This window comes from Pseudomyrmex gracilis, unplaced genomic scaffold (genome assembly GCF_002006095.1).
Source record: "Pseudomyrmex gracilis isolate BER0280 unplaced genomic scaffold, ASM200609v1 scaffold_14, whole genome shotgun sequence".
Classification (NCBI taxonomy): Eukaryota; Metazoa; Arthropoda; class Insecta; order Hymenoptera; family Formicidae; genus Pseudomyrmex; species Pseudomyrmex gracilis.
Window position 1 is genome coordinate 63,039 of NW_018020598.1, and position 16,683 is coordinate 79,721.

At 37.2% G+C, this 16,683-nt stretch overlaps 1 protein-coding gene across 9 annotated transcripts in view; it reads right to left on the reverse strand.

The window, feature by feature from the left end:
* The window catches only part of LOC109863862 (potassium/sodium hyperpolarization-activated cyclic nucleotide-gated channel 2), a 40,860-nt gene that overhangs the window by 12,978 nt on the left and 11,199 nt on the right, over positions 1 to 16,683 (reverse strand). For 5 of the 9 annotated variants that reach the window (XM_020444504.1, XM_020444497.1, XM_020444501.1 and 2 more), the window contains exons 3-5: positions 6,017 to 6,180; positions 5,038 to 5,174; positions 4,313 to 4,456 (exon numbers count right to left, since the gene is read on the reverse strand). In XM_020444504.1, coding sequence (XP_020300093.1) covers positions 4,313 to 4,456; positions 5,038 to 5,174; positions 6,017 to 6,180 — 445 coding nt within the window. Of the gene's footprint in view, positions 1 to 1,413; positions 1,489 to 4,312; positions 4,457 to 5,037; positions 5,175 to 6,016; positions 6,181 to 16,683 lie in introns of all 9 variants that reach the window. The other 4 variants (XM_020444498.1, XM_020444500.1, XM_020444503.1 and 1 more) reach the window with 2 other exon arrangements.

A 16,683-nucleotide genomic window follows, 5' to 3' on the forward strand; every position in this document is an offset into this window, starting at 1 on the left:
TTGTCAAGAAATGGTGCATCCGTTATATATACATATATATGTATGTATGTATATATATATATGTGTATACTATTAGTACAGTTTACGTACATGCACACGTATCTAGATTATGCAGAACTGTCGCTGAAGTAACGTCGATAGTCGCTACTGTACGGTAAATGTACATGCGCACCTATGTATATATATATATATATCAAGCCAATAAAGTTATGCAGCTTATGGGGTCGATGATAATCGAGAATCGAGAAATTCGATGTCAGGCATGCCGTTTCCACGGCGATATTAGAGCGCGAGTGTGTGGTGATAATATTTCGCGATTACGCGACTAATGAAACACGTAGGATAGGTATTCGACACGACCGAGTTCACAATAATGACTATTCGTAAACCAAAACTCATGTTAGTATACCTAGCAAAACGAAATTTTTCAACAAAAACAACCCGACAAAAACAAGATATACATCTCATACCAAAAAACACCGTTCCCAAAGAACTTTGGCGAGGAGTCAGTCATACCGTGAAACATGGATTTCAATAATATATATGTAAGTCATATATATATGTACACATGAAAAACATCACCACTCTAATATTGCAAGCATTATCATTCTTTATTGATCATACTGATATCTCAGCTAATACTGCGTCTAAATCTGTGATCCATGTCACACATTGCATCGCCAAGACTACGGGACTAAAGAGCAAAACTGATCAAGAGCTTGTTGAAACGTGTATGACTGCATTTGTTGTTTAAAAAAAAAAACTAGTCGCAACCATTGATCGTGTGTGAAACGGAGTAATGTGGCAAAAATTTTGATATTGTTTCCACTAAAATATTATCATAATGTTATTTTTTTTATTAATTACTTCATAGTTTTCATTTACTTTATTTGAGAGTTGATGATAGTTGGAATTTATAGAAACCACATTGGTTTATAAAGGGCAAAAGCAAGGAAAACAGGTTTAATGATATTGTGATAGTCTTCTCTTAGATTCATTTCTCAATCTGTTCACATCTCTTTGGGAATGTTTGATAAAGCTCTTGATCGGCTCTCCGCTACGTTTTACAAACTTGGTCTATGTCGGGCGTGTTAATTTGTGTAAAGAAAAAAAAAGAAAAAAAAGGTTTCCTCGTACCGACTGACTGCAAATTACACGACAAGACTATGCACGTTCTCTCTATGAAACTCAACGCAAAACGAGAAATATGACCACAACGAAACGACAAACGGTAATCAGAATAATTCATAATCAACAAGTAACAACGAAAAGAACGATAATATAGTGAGTAATAATAATAATGATCTAGCGTATATTTATACGTAGAAAACAACACATTGAGGTTGTGTTAACGAACGCTTGAATCAAGAAAGGGCAATTGGCCTTGGTTTCAGGGTTACTAGGCAGGCACACCTTGCTGGTTCGGTCTGGTTGGGGCGGTGTCGCCCGACGCTCGTAGTGTCTCTCCGGCTGTTGATAAAGGGGGATCTGCAAACCCATTCGGAAACGTGTTCTCGCAGTACGCCTAGTAGTTCAATTGTATATAGTTTCTTTGTGTATGTGTTTGTGTATACATTAAAGTATATGCGTGTGTTTGTTGTATGCGAATTTGTAAGAATGAACAGTAGAATGGATATAAAAAGACGAATGATATAAAAGGAGAAACTAGAGGATTATCAATATCTCACGTATTTGATTGCTTGTAAAAAAAAAAAGAGTGAATGATTGAGAGAGTGACAAGAAGTATACTAGAATAAATAGAAATATACTTTTACGTCAAGTATGAAGCACGACTTAATAATCGCACGCGCGCGTGCGACCATTTTTTATTTCAATAAGACGTTTTAATTTTTCATTTTACATAATAATCGATTTAATATAAATTTTTTTTTTATTAAGAGATATTTCTCCTATATTTGACCTCATTCTATTTTTCGTGAATTTAAAGCAAAAAGTTGTATAGTTGTATCTTATTTCGTTTTCATATCCAATAAACGGTAAGTTGTTACGAACGATATATCGGTACGTACACGTGTAACAAAACTATTGCATTTAGAACGCAGTATTTCCCTCGTGCATATACGTTTCTATTTTTTTTCTTTCTTTCTTCAGCGTATCTGGTTTGTACAACAGAACAGAACAGAGAGGAAAAAGCAGAGGGAGGCAATAGTATGTTTCAAGGCAAGCAAGTATAACAAGATTTTCAGCGAATGACAGATTGTTTCTTTTGATTGGACGAAAAGCCTGATTGATTCGTTGGTCTCTTCTCGCTGTGCCACGGTTTTACGCTAATAGCGCGCGAGCACAAATATATAACATACACAAGACGTTACCCCATGTAAAGAACACAATAGCCGGAACGTGCTCAAGCACCGAAAGATAGCAATAATTTCTCAAATCAATTACGCAAACAATTAATATGCATCTGCAGAGTTTATTCGTCGTATATGATTGAACTGACAAAATAATAAGTAGACATCATCGCCCGTAGATTTTACTGCTTTTTTTCCTCGATTTACTTTCTTATTAACTTAGAATACTCGGAAAATTTAAAGATATCTTTCTCTTACCATCTTTCTTCCTTACTTTATAAATGCGACAGCTACGCCGCAATATTTCACTCGAGTTGAAGTCTATTTGAAAAAAGAAAAAAAAATAACAAAGTATATTTCAAATACGATAAATAGAAATATTCGAGAGAACTTTTACAAGAATCCGATTCGACTTTTAATTGTTCTTTTATATTCATTTTGTTTCTCAAAAACTGACTTTCCGATCAATCGATAGAAATATTCGTCGCTTCGATTATCGAGTGATGACATACACCTGCTTGAAAGGGTAGTTACTTACCCTCGGTCGACACATCGTATCATTAACGTGCGTAAAATCATGTGCGTTAAAACGAAGAGCAAAATAAAGTACGAGTATATAAAAGTACGAATAGCGAACAGCAACAATTATTGGTGCATCAAAAACGACAATGAAAAGTATAATATAATAAAAATGTTGTCATAGTGTGTGTGTGTCACACGAGAAATTGATTTTGTATCGAAGTTTTTTCCTTTTAACGATATAACACTAGCGATGATTCCGCGATAACACGCGCGATTGCGCGTGCACATTTTTCCTTGTTTTTCCTCTTCTTTTTACTGCATTTTTATCGCGTTATCTGTCTTGTTGTATATACCGCGATAATGTACGTTTGAGTTAGACGAGAGGTATTATTTATTATTATGATCATTATCTGTTTATCCTGCTCTCGACGCAGTTAAGACGATCGAACAAAGAGAGAACAGCTGACTGCATTTTACGATTATCGTCGTGAGAGAGAAAGATAGGAGTGCGGAAGGAAAGGAGGCTCTCTTGTAAAGTAAGAAGTTTCAGGGTATTACGGGAATATATATATTGAACAGAGCCGTGGGGACATTCATATATATAATATATACATACGTACGTACGTATATAAAATATTCAGCAACAAAAAGCGAAACATGATCTAATACTCTGAAAGTTTTCAGATTGAAAACATTCCCTGCGCAGTGATAGAAACTGAAAATTTTTAAAAACGCTGAAAACGTAATTTTGTCAACAAAATGTCATCCTATTACTTCCACTGCTTACACATCTATGAAATACATATATATGTATGTATATATACATGGATATTATGTGTATGTGTGTATAAATATGTACGTATATACACACAGACACACAAAGAGAACCTGATTTTTTGCAAAGTTTCCTAATATAAAATTATTATAACGACGACATTGACAGTACGGGTAGAGGACGTGATATTTTAGCGGAACGAGCGCAAATTCGAGACACTTGACAAATAGAGAAATTGTCTGCAGGAGAATAATCACCACCGACGTAAGAACTCAATGCCCGTAACTCAATGTGAATTGCTATTGTGGTTAAGTACAAAATTTCCACGTAAACATAAAATATAGTAGTGGGTCGTTTCCTCTTTATCTCTGTTTCTTTAACGGCAATCGTATATAAACGTAATTATCGAGTATACGCCGCGTTTATCACGCGGAAGATGATAAATGCGATTGAAGGATCCACAAAAACTGACAATCGACGTTAATTAACTCTCATTAAACCTCATTGTCTGCAAGAAAAGTAATAGTAATTTCGTAGGTGGAAGATCGTTCATCAACTTCCTGAATCTTTTAAAGATCATCACAGATGTGCTTCTCTTTCTTTTTCATGTACATTAAATTACACGAAACTACATCATATATGGTATGCGGGATGAGAACGGTACTATATATAGATATATAAAATAAAGTAGCAGAACACTCACATAGACCTCTTCCCACTGCGAGACATACCGCACCAGTCTTGACAAACGTAGTAACCTAACGAGTGACAACAATTTTGCAAGCCTGAGAATCCTGAGAGCACGTCCAGCATGCAGGATCGTAAAAGAGTCGCTGAAGTCCTGAAACTTGCGAATTTGTTTGTTACTGTAATATTTGACTTACCATCTTTGCGTTAACTACGTTATATATATTATATTTTTGTGCATTTGTTCTTTCCGGATTTGCAGTTTTGTTTTTTCTTTTTTTTTTAATTGTACATCTTTACATCTTTCCAATATTTTCACGACTTATAGTCAACGTATCCCATACGAATAAAAGTAATAAAAAATAAAAAAGAACTATTAAAAAAATTATTACACATAAAAAAGAATTATTATTTAAACAAGAAAAGAGTAAAATTAAAACTTTTGTATTTATCAATACTGATATATATATATATATTGTTTAATATGTTATATTTTAATATTACTTTATATTTTTTTCTTAGATTTTTTAAACTTTTTTTATTTTACAGTTTTATTTCTACTTCACAATCATTATGCGTGTATAAAATTCATGAAAATAGAAATATGTTAATTTGATATATGACGCAAGTGATTTCAAAGATGCTTTTATGATGTTTTTTCATAATATGGCAAGATAACAAATTTACAACATAATGGTAGGATCGTTTCACTAAGTCGTACGATGCGGAAGATGTACTTACTTGATTGAATATGAGAAAAATGTAGTCTAATGGTATAGAGGAGATAAGGTCGAGAAAGAACCACGTCCTCAAGTAATGTTTTGCGATTAATTTCGGATCCAATATAACCTGCTCGGCATTATCCTGCTGCATTATACCTGCAACAACAGAATCACGCTGTAAAATTGTTTTAGAGAATTTTCCGTGAATTTTCGAAATTTGCAAAGTTGAAATCATCGCAAAAGAAAACGCCAATGTTGTGTTACCCCGGATTCTGGCAACCTGCCATCGATTCGATACTTTGTTACGTTGCGGCTCTCTCGTGCACTTGATGCGTCCATTATGTGTACGTAATGCGTGAATGAATAGCGCGAATCAAAGATAAGAGAAAAAAAACAACGATTACAATATTAAATCATTTACCATTAACATGAACAAAAGAAGTAATTAATGAAGATACCGCCTCATTTCTGCAATATAATAAGTATGTCACACATAATATCCGAACGAGATGAATGAAGTAATGTAGCTCAAAAATGCTTAATCATCGCGAATTGATGCAACATGGTTGCGCGCGGTATAATAATTTTCATCAGTTGCGCGCGCACTCGTGACCCAATTTTCACGTTTGTGGAACCAACTCAAACACGTTTCAAATTAATCCCCAGGTAATAACGAAATGTCAAGAAGTTTTGGAGTGTTCTCCCTTGCAGAACAATACTGTCATAGTGCATTGTTGAGGAAGGGGGGAAGAAGGCATCTACCGGTAAAGCAGTAAGATGATTCATCCTGCAATGCGTTTGTTTTCTCTTTCACCTGAGAGATCTTGTGGATGTCTCGTATCCGTAGACACAACAAGGATCGGTGTAAGAGAGCAGTAACCTCAAAGATAGTGTAAATCTTCACAAATTTCAACATAGAAAGGGAGAAAATCTTACGAAACAAAATTTTCTTAAGAAAAAAAGTTGCGAATTGATTAATCGATAATAACATTACTCACCTGTCCTGAAATTCACGACGATATCTATAAGGAATATTGTGTCGGAAAGGCAGTTAAAGGCTATCCACCTAGTGCTTAGGTCGTCATTGAAAAAACTAATGGCGACTGGCAGAATTATCAGATTAGCTACCAATAGGAGGAGCATGCAGAGGTCCCAGTAAAATCTGAAATAAAAAAGAAAAGGAAACGATACTTCAGAATTAGTGTTTATTTGAAATCGGAAAAAAAAGAGATTTTCCAGGTCAACATCAAAGGTCTGTCTATAGTAGCACTTACGTCTGTAAACACTACTAAAAAGAAAACTTCTTTTCAGTGGCTTAAACCGAAAAATCTCTTTTATTTCTTTCATATCAACTGAATTACAGTTATTTACCAAGTAAAAACGTCAATTCATAAAAGCTTTTGATAGCCTCTTCTAGTTTAGGATTTAACTTTTTATTTCGCTTTGATACACACGATAGTCGTTTTGCGTTCCCAGTATAAAACGCTTTGGGATAATGAGGATTGTAAAGATTGTCTTCGCAATCTCGGTTAAACTAACTTTTAAAACTTGATTTAACTCTTGCCTTTACCATAAATTTCTAAAGGCCGGATCTTACTTTCTTAACCTAATATTTTCCTGATGAAGTACAGATGTAATCTAAGAAACCATATAGTATATACGTATTCTTATTTATTTTTTACCTTAATATATTTTTATAACATTAATGTACACAACTAAAATAACAAACTTCGAAGAGAGCGAGTTAAGTGAACACATTGCTCACATTGATCACAAATACTGTACAAATATATTGTACATTTTATTATGCTCACCGGTGCGCAAGTCTATTTTACGTTCAAGCCGGTTCTAACCAGTTACGGATTTATTAGTCTGCAAAGTGGCAATCATGAATAAAAATGGGCGACTTTTCATCTATTTCGCAGGGGAGGCGTGAGATTCATAGCGTGCTGCAGAAGACGCGGGGCGATTTCTCTGGGGAAGATCAGAAAATGTAAAATACACGCCTCTCCCCCTTGGTACTTTATACTTTTAAATCCGAACATTTTCCCAGCAACGTTTCTGTCAAGCATGGAACTGTCGACCGAAACTCGTTACGACTCGTAACGTTTGACGTTTCGTAATTTCTATTCGACTATTTTAGATTTTATTTAATCGAACGAATTAGTTCTAAATTAATATAACTGCGATAAAATGCAAATTGAAATACTACGAAGATTGAATAAACGAGATTGATTTTCTCGAAACGGCGATTCACGGAATCGCGGTTCTTGAAATGCAGATCAGATTAAATCGATTACACGTACTAATGTATAATTAATTATGCTTTCAAGCAGAGATCTCAACACTAAATTGAAGCCACCAAAAAAATGAGATTTTTTTTTCTCACTCTCATCAGCATCAATCTCGGTATAATACGAGTGTCCCACGACGGACATTTTCGCGAATGAACATTGACAACTTTACAGAGACTAGGCCGCAAAATGCGACGGTTCATGAACAAACTCGCCCAACATTAATTTCGCAACTTCAAAATTTTCAATCAGATACGCGTGTGGCAAAGTTATGCACCGGCGAGCTATTTAGTTGTAAAATGTTTCGACTTTTCTACGGTCTAATGAGAACGGTGACTAATGTGTACCATGACGAAATTGCACATACATCATGTATGAATACGAATCTACTCTTTTCGTGTCTATGTCTACTTGTTTTTTTTTTTTTTTTTTCATTAACTCTTTATTGTCAGACGAATGAATTAGATGCAGTAGTATTATTAGCGTATGTTTTGCATGCAAACGCATCCTGTCGCTTAGGCGCATATCAATATATTCGCGGAAGGAAGTGACACTCGTGCGTGTTTTGTGTCGGGACGAAGTGGAATCTTCGAATAGAATTCTTTGTCGCGCGAGTATTTTTATTTAGTTTCGCATACAGAACATCGCGATTACACGTTATTCTTCATAGCAGAGTACAACAATGCAAACATTTTTTTATTCGGACACAAATTGTACGTGCGGCGTATTTTTTGAATTTGTTTTTACACGCGAATAGCAGACAGAAGAAAAAAATATTCTAATCCAAGCGCGATTGTTATCAAGTGCGTGCAATTTAATTAGATCATGCGAACACGCAGTCGATAAGCCGCAGCCGTATACTCCATTTAAACTTGAACTTAAGCCGATAAACCACACGCGGGCACACCGTGCTCAAGTCGACATTAGTTCTAATTAATTAAATAGGTAATGTTTGCAAAACGCGTCAATGGTATATATTAGAAGTTTAAAATCATATCATCTCTCTCTCTCTCTTTTGGTGTCTTGAAACAAGCGCAATCCAAGTTCTGCGGCGAAACTTAATCTCATTATTGCGAGTTGATCTTTATATGTATGGCTAAACTTTAGAACAAACCGACGAAACTTTTGTTAAAACCTTATAAATTAACATATTACATAGCCTCACAAAAGAAATATTTACATGAGAAAAACATTTTATATTCTGAAAAACTTGAGGGAAGTATTTCTCGTCTGTGTGCTCGAAATAATATCGTGGATTTCTTTTGTTTTCTTTTTCGTTGTAATTAATTTGTGTCATTCCAGTTTTTGCGATAAAGTGTTTCGTGTGTGTACATCCTTTGACCGAGAGACGGGCGTCACCACACGATTTACATTCGACACTATAGTCAGATAATCGCAACCAGGACAACGAAGAGGCGGCATAACCGGCAAAAAAAGATATGAAACTTACTCGAGACACGCAAGAATTTCGTAGCGTGTTGAAACACAGTCGTAAGTTTCTCTCCGTATAGAATATCTGAACAAAACGAAACGTCTTTGCGCTATAATAAATTGAAGCAAGCCAGTTTTGCCGGAAAATTAAACGTAATTTCGACGATGTTGGAAGCGAGAGAAAAAGATTGATAGGCGATCGATCTCGGGTACGACTGCAGGTCCGAACAATTCTTTCCATTATGACGTGCGCGCCGTTTGTTTCAATTCACGGCTCATGTTTCTCCATGAGTTATGCTCATGCGGAAACATTTTCTCGAATAACGCGCGCCTGCCCTGGGGGAATTCGGATTATAATAGCTCGCTTTATATGTCGATACAATATCGCATTGTCGAGAACGTGAAGCGCAACGAGAAAGAATTTCGCTCATCGATTTTCTCGAGCAAGAGCCATATCGCGACTATGGAAAAGCACTTGTATATATATGTGAGATATATCCAAATTCAAGATTTTTTACATTATAATTGATATCGGTTCCCTTTCTCTCTATCGATCTATCTAATTTGCTTGCTACGTAAAGTTATATATCAAATGAAGCAATTAGCTGAACTCGTAAAAAGAGAAAACAAAGCTGTATGTATGTAGAAATCTGTGGATACTCGCCAACTGTCCTAAAAGCTATCCGATATTCGGCAAACGACGTAGGCGTTTATGTCTATACGTATAATTTCTTCTTCGTACAAAATTTACATTTCAGCTTAACCGCGTCTTCCAATACTTTTATTTCCGCTGAAACCTATAACCTAGAGATATAGAACAGACATTTATTAGTATTTTTTCGAGCGTACCTTTTAGCATATTGGTGTAATTTTTAATTTCTCTCAATCGCTCATACAAATAATATAGTCGTAACAAAATAATAATATCCCGAAAAGTGACATCGTAGATTTTCATATTAGTGCAATGTTCACGCGATGAAATGAATTAACGACCCGTGAAAAATTACATTTTGTCCGAGTGGCCAGATATCTCTCTCTCTCTCTCTTGGAGGTTTTTGTATTATTCGGACTTTTTCCATGTGCATGTAGTAACACGCGCTAGACAGTGACCTAGAAACGTTTGCGAGAGTACGCCGATAACCATACATCCAGATTAGATTTATGCCGCTTTTTCGGAAGATCTACTTTAACGAGCGGGGGGGGTGGCGAGCATCCTGAATTTGAGACAATTTACCACCCGTTCTCGCCTTTCAGAGATACTTTTTCTCGACTCGCACGTAACTTTATTCGCAGCGAAGTTACAACGTATTCAACAAAATTAGTGATAATTGGAAATAATTTAATGTAAAAAAGAGAGAGATATAACGATCTTATTCATATTTTCTAATATTTTCTATGTCAGCTTTTTTTATTGAGAGACATGTGTGTCTTGATTGATGCTTCGCATTTCTACTTATTGCAATTACTCCGCCGCGTGGACAAAACGTGGAGAGTGTACAAAACGTGTATGAAGCTGTTGCGCAAAATTACGCCTATATGTTCCGATCTCCGCGGCGCGTTTGCATGATATCGATGAAATACGATCTTGTACGCGCGCTTCATATCTTATTCGCCAAAAGGCGGATACATTATTGTCCTAGTTTCTCTTCCTGAATATCTCCAGCTACTCCTTTACCCGCGCGAGAAGCTGACCACATTAATCTTAATTTGCTTTGGACGATTTCGGAGTATAACAGAGCCGTACATCAAAAACTTTTCCATCCAAAGCATTGAGTCTTTTCAAGACTCTCGTGATCTTTCCTATCTGACGGCAGCTTCTTCTTATATCCTTCTCATGAAAAAATGCGACACGCCGGAGAATTGCCATGTCAGAAGGATGAATGATTTTTGGCCGGGAATGCTCGCGATCCATCTTGCGCTCCAAGATGAGACTGAGAGCGCGTCGTGTCGCTTTTAAATAAGAAACTCTTGTAATTAAAGATCCTATAAACGATATCTACGAATTTCGATACTAATGTTATCGGCGTGAAAATATGATTTATTCGACATAGAAGCTGAAGAAAGTATTACTAAGTATAAAATAACAAAAAACTTAAAGTATATTTAAAGTATAAAACCTATAATTTATTATGTGCGTATCTCACAAAAACGTGATCTGTATTTATGTGACGTTTTATAATAAGACATGTCGTATTTACAATGGAAAATGAAATTTGGTGATTTACAATTGGATTTTTTTGCGGAGTTGATTAGTTTTTTAATATTTCTAGTATTTTTCGTTTTTACATCCACATATTCTTCTGTCTACAATTGTGTGAAATCATGTAAAATGAATATTTGAGCAAATTACTCATTTGTCTATCGTTGAGGCGTGGCTGTGAGGGAAGTGTGCCGTCCAGAACGTCCTACCGCCGCGCATATTTATACGTTGAGGATTAGGGGTTTACCATGATGTACATATTATACGAACACATATACACACTCAGTGTCACAATGAGTGACGACTTTTGTGGTTGTGTAGCGTCCTAATAGGATTACGTCAAGCTTAGAAATGAGAATTCTGGCATTTCCGACTACATACTCTCTCTCTTTCTCTCTCTTGATTCGCATGCGCACTGCTTGTGTAAAACGTTGCGAGAAATTCTACTTAAAGTATGACATTTCGGTTGAAATAACACGGAAAATTTTCGTGTTCTAGATGCGCGGGAGTATATCATAGATAAAACCGCAAACCGCGCGTGCGAGAATTCGGGGAAGCCACAGGTATTTCCAGACACGCGTTTTCTTCGTGGAAATAGATATACTCGTATACTAGACAAAAATTTATAAACTCAGGAGAAAAATAAGACTTTACCAAGAACGTGACGTTGTATATTTAACTTGAAATTTGCCAAGTGAGATGTCCATTCTATCTTGTTTGTTGTTGATTGTATTTGGCGTAAGTGCTTATATATAATTCACTAATATATAGTTAAACAATTGTAACAAGAGTATTGATTATTGATTTTTATTTTTGCAAGCTTTGTCAAAGTGATTAAATCGATAACAGTGTCGTCAGATCGATAGTGTTGTGAGCCAGGCATGCAGAAAGCCAAGAATTTCGACTGCAATATGTAATGTGATATATAGGTCTGGTTCAACAGTTCGAGTTAGGACCCGCAGGATTTCGGTTAATGCCGATAACGACAATATCTCGCATTATGTCCTATTTCGAGACTCCGTTTCAAACGTATAGTTTAACTCCTTGTCGCATACCAAAAGAAGTTTTGAATCTCAAATACCGCAAAATAAGATTTCGGACGTAATGAGTAACCGCGACTAACAGTATGCACACTTCGCTCCAATTGAAGAGCTTGAAGAACATGTTAAAAGTTCGAATTAAATACGCATCGTATGAAAAATCTGTGTTTCTTTAAACGATGTTATTGTGGAAAATTATGTTGCTCGCAATTAGAGCAATTCCACAGCAACGGAGATCAGTCCTCTCGAGAGATATCAGATGCATATGATGAGCGAAGTGCGACGTACTGTATTATATACGCAAACGGTACGCACGCACACACACGTTCGCGTGATTACATTGATTAGTAAGAATCGCCATGAAATGGTACTCATACACTTGCTTATACGCGGACCGAACAATACTGCGGGTCGCCCATTGTCCAACAGAGGATGCTGACATAATCAGTAGCACGATCATCTATTTTATGAACCTAACGCGTGCGCGAACAGTCACGAACAACTCGACAGCGTGCGGATCATGTGATTTCTGAAATCTTCCGTCTTTTCTCCGATTTCGAATTCTTTTTCGAGTAAACAAAGAATTGATTCTTACGTCAAAGAAAATGCTAACAGACTCGACTTGTAACTCGTTCGCGGTAACTTGTGCGATTCGAAATGCGCTCATTGTATCATCCAGAAACATATATGATTTCGGTTCGTATGTTTGCGCTCAATTCATTTTTAAGTCGATTCCCGACGAAGTAAAATACACATTCAATACCGTTTCTATATTTAAGTGGCTTTGATCCGGCGGAAACGCGAGTTTACCTGAAGCCCGTTCGCGTGTTTATCGTTGGTGTCAAATGATCCTGTCGTTCGTACAAACGGAGGAATTATCGCGGCTATTTCTGCAACGCATTTAGATATCAGATTATGCAGATTGTAGCAGATTACGCCGGTTAAATTGCCGCTAACGCGCGCTTAGTCGTAACTAGGATATTAATAATTTACATGCCACTCTGAGAACGGCTCCCAGCGCGCAGAATAATTTTTGATATTTTCCAGCCCCGGGTCGTGGCTCGCGCTGATTGCATTTCAAATATTGTAAAAACACGACTGCGCGATTTATTTCTTGTTAATTTTAAATTTTTCATCATGCTTTTTTACTCCAAATGCGACTGACGATGTGACGCGGCACGGTAGATAGATTCGCGTCAAAAGCGTTCGAATTGAGCGTCACTATTTCACGCGCTTATACACTCGCTCCACCATGTAGAACTAGCTAATCAACACTACTTGAGAATAATTGATTGAGTCGTCATGGCGAGCGCAGTCGATGATCAAACGCGTTTCGCGTCGAGCTCATTAACAGGACATCTCAACTCAAGTTTCGATCCGTCATGACGTTCCTTTCTAATAAATGATACCGAGTAGATTTCAAATTTTTACCAATTTTATGCGATCTCAAAATCTCTCTCCTCTTATATTGCTAGGTTTCAGTCACTTTAATTAATACGGACGAACGAGAAGATGATAAAAACGGTGTTTACCCCGCGGTAGGCGTAGGTCACGGTGGCCTCACACTCGGGGAATTAACGTAGAAATAGAGACGAGAGGTAATTAATTAAGTCATCTTAATTGCGTCTCTGGTTAAATTCATCCCGGAGCCGGAGAGTTACGCACATGACCGCGTCTATATGTCGTTCTCTGTCTCTCGCACGCAGATGTGCAAAGGCATGCAAACGTAGGATCGCTTGATTGCCCGCTGCAAAAAAGAGCCAGTAGAGAGAACAGCTTCGTTTTGCTCTCGGTGACGATAGCAGTTAGTCGCATTGTGCCGCTTTTTACGCCACCTTATGAATGAAACAATCTACAACGCGAAGGGTCGCTATTCTCTCTCCCGTTAGGTTAGGAAGAGCACTGATGCGAGCAATTAGCATGGTCGCCGTTTGTTGTATGAATGGCTAAATAATCGGCTTTGTGTGAAACTACATCCCCGACGTCGCTCGAATACCGACAAACCACACGCTCGTCTCGCGATACATTACATCCGTATACGTGTAATTTCTGTTATCTACAATTATTCCGACTAATGTTTGACAATTATGATGGAAATACTCTCGTTCGTTTGCAATAATTTTAGAAGCTTACATAAGCAAAATTTTGATAAAAATGGAAAAAAAGTTCGGTTTATCACTTAGCGAAAAATCGGGAAGAAGAAAATTTTCAATTTCGCATCGATGTCAGTCCATCGTGAACTAGAATTGTTGCTGTAAATCGAGTATCCAGTTTTCGTACGGTTGACGAACAAACCGTTTAGCCCGACATGCATACAATCTGTTACGTCACCATTCTTTCGTGTAAATTATGCATGTATGAATGTATATTCGTAAATATGTATGCGAATAATAATCTTCGAAAGCAACACCGCCGCGCTCTTTCGATGGTTTTGTCAGTCAATTTCGCGACAGTCCGTGCAAACAATCGATATAACGTTGCAATAACGAGACGAGACTCGAAGAAAACTCATTTATTATCCGCACAGTTTTCTTTACTCCCGCAAAGTTAACAGATCTGTTTTCGTAAGCGTCACATCAAACAAATCGTTTAATGCTTGGTCTCAATATCAAATGTATCGTACACACACATTTGTATCGATGACAATTACGTTTTTCGATGTATAGCATGCATTATTCAAAATATGAATATGCATATTGCACATCAAAAAAAAAAAAAAAAAAAAAAGTGAGAAAAAGAGAAAAATAAGTTACGCGTGTTTTTAAAAATATTCTCTACGTGCAAAAATACATGAAATGTCGATAATATGATACAACGTAATATAAAGGTGCGAATACGGTTCTTTGAGGAAGATTCAGTCTCTCTGTCGATGCAAGAATTCCGCACGTGTTTGACAACGTGGTCTCGCATTTCATATCGCACATATTACATTTGTCAGAAAAATAGCAGACGTTGGATTTGACATTCGAATCTGATTCAATTGTGCGAGAGAGTTACTCGCGTGATGAAATCCTTTTGTAATTACGAGTGTTACTTTTTCAAATCTCGGATCCGGCTAGCTTTCACGTTGAAGTTTATAGAGCTATATTTACGAGAAAGTGTTCGCGCACACACACAACCAGTACGTTCGCACGCACTTTATTTATGTCGGATACTAAATCCTGAACTTTACGGTTTACGATTTTCGTTTTACGATGATCCATTTTGTGTCGGCTAGCGTGACGCGCTTAATAACTGCGCGCACAGTTTGGGACGTGGGTGGTTCTCGGTGAGAGAAAGTATTTCCGGACCGCGAACAATTGTTCGACTATTGTCGAACGCTGCGTCTTCGCAAAATCAATAATCACGAGCTGTTTTCCGGAATTCTCGAAACATTTGATTTCACGGAAGAAGGAAGGAACTGGAAGTTCGAGAGAAGCGTTCTGGTTGCGACCCAGCGCGTCGCGCGTTTCGGGTCGGTCGTTCACTAAACATAAAGTGGATTACAAGTGTTTGTTCAGAGATATCTAAACGACCAGAGATGAGTTTCAAAATAGAACGTAGGATGCTTTCTCTTACTCTCTCGGAAGGCTGGAACGAGAGCGCGCGCGATTTTACAAGGCGGATCGGTTTTAACTTTTATGCTTGGTCGTTACAGACGAGAGAGCGATATTGCGACTTCACTGGAATCGGTCTACGCAGAATCGCGCAATTAAACACACACAATGCAATATATTTTATACGGACTCGGCATCTCGAGAGTTTGTACCTTGAAAGAGTTATATCTCTCTATTGATTTTTTATTAATCATTATTTTCTCTTTCTCTCTTTCTCTCTTTCTCTCTCTCTCTCTCTCTCTTTTTCTTGCGGTCGCCGCCCAATGGAATCGAATGCGATTCTCTTTGGTCTCCGATACCGATTTATTCGAACTGTCTAGAATGCACAGACTTTGTATATTACGTTATGTATTCCCTGTATATTTCACATGTATATACATGTATATCCATCCATCTATACCAGTACATAGAAGACGCTGGCGTACATGCATACATCCGATACATATGCAAGCGTATACCTCTTGAGATTACCTGTTAGCTGCGATTCCCGACAGCTGAGAAGTGGGTTAGCGGGAATCAGAGATAAAATGTAATTTCGACACAAGGGTTGGCCCCGCGCTATCGGAAAGTTGCAGCCAAGGTGCATGGGAATTTCTGCGATCGCGTGAACAGTCGATTTGTCGAAAGAAAGACGAGAGAAAAAATTATTGTTAAAAACATTTTCTATTTAAATTCTTTCAGTTTCAACTTTTTTAATTCCATGAGTTTTACGTATTCAGTCCAATATCTCGCTTCTACATTGTTTATGCTCATAAATTACCTCGCCTCGTTTTATCATGCCGATTTCATTAGCTCGCGCGAAACGCGTGTGCATAATTTACTTTAAATGCTCTCTCTCTCTTTCGCACTCCATGGCCGCTCGCAGTTTTTATTTAATTGACCCGATTTGGATTATTGTCTAAGGGATTAGCGGCGTGCAGAAATTTCTCTAATGCAGAGTAGCGCGATTGCTAATTATTATCATAATGACACGATTCTGCGTTCCTCGCGCGAGAGAAACCTGCGCGCGACGCTTTAACACGATGTGCATCAACATACACATCGGAAACGTCATTCGCTTCGTGCATCTATATATATATATATATATATATATATATATATATA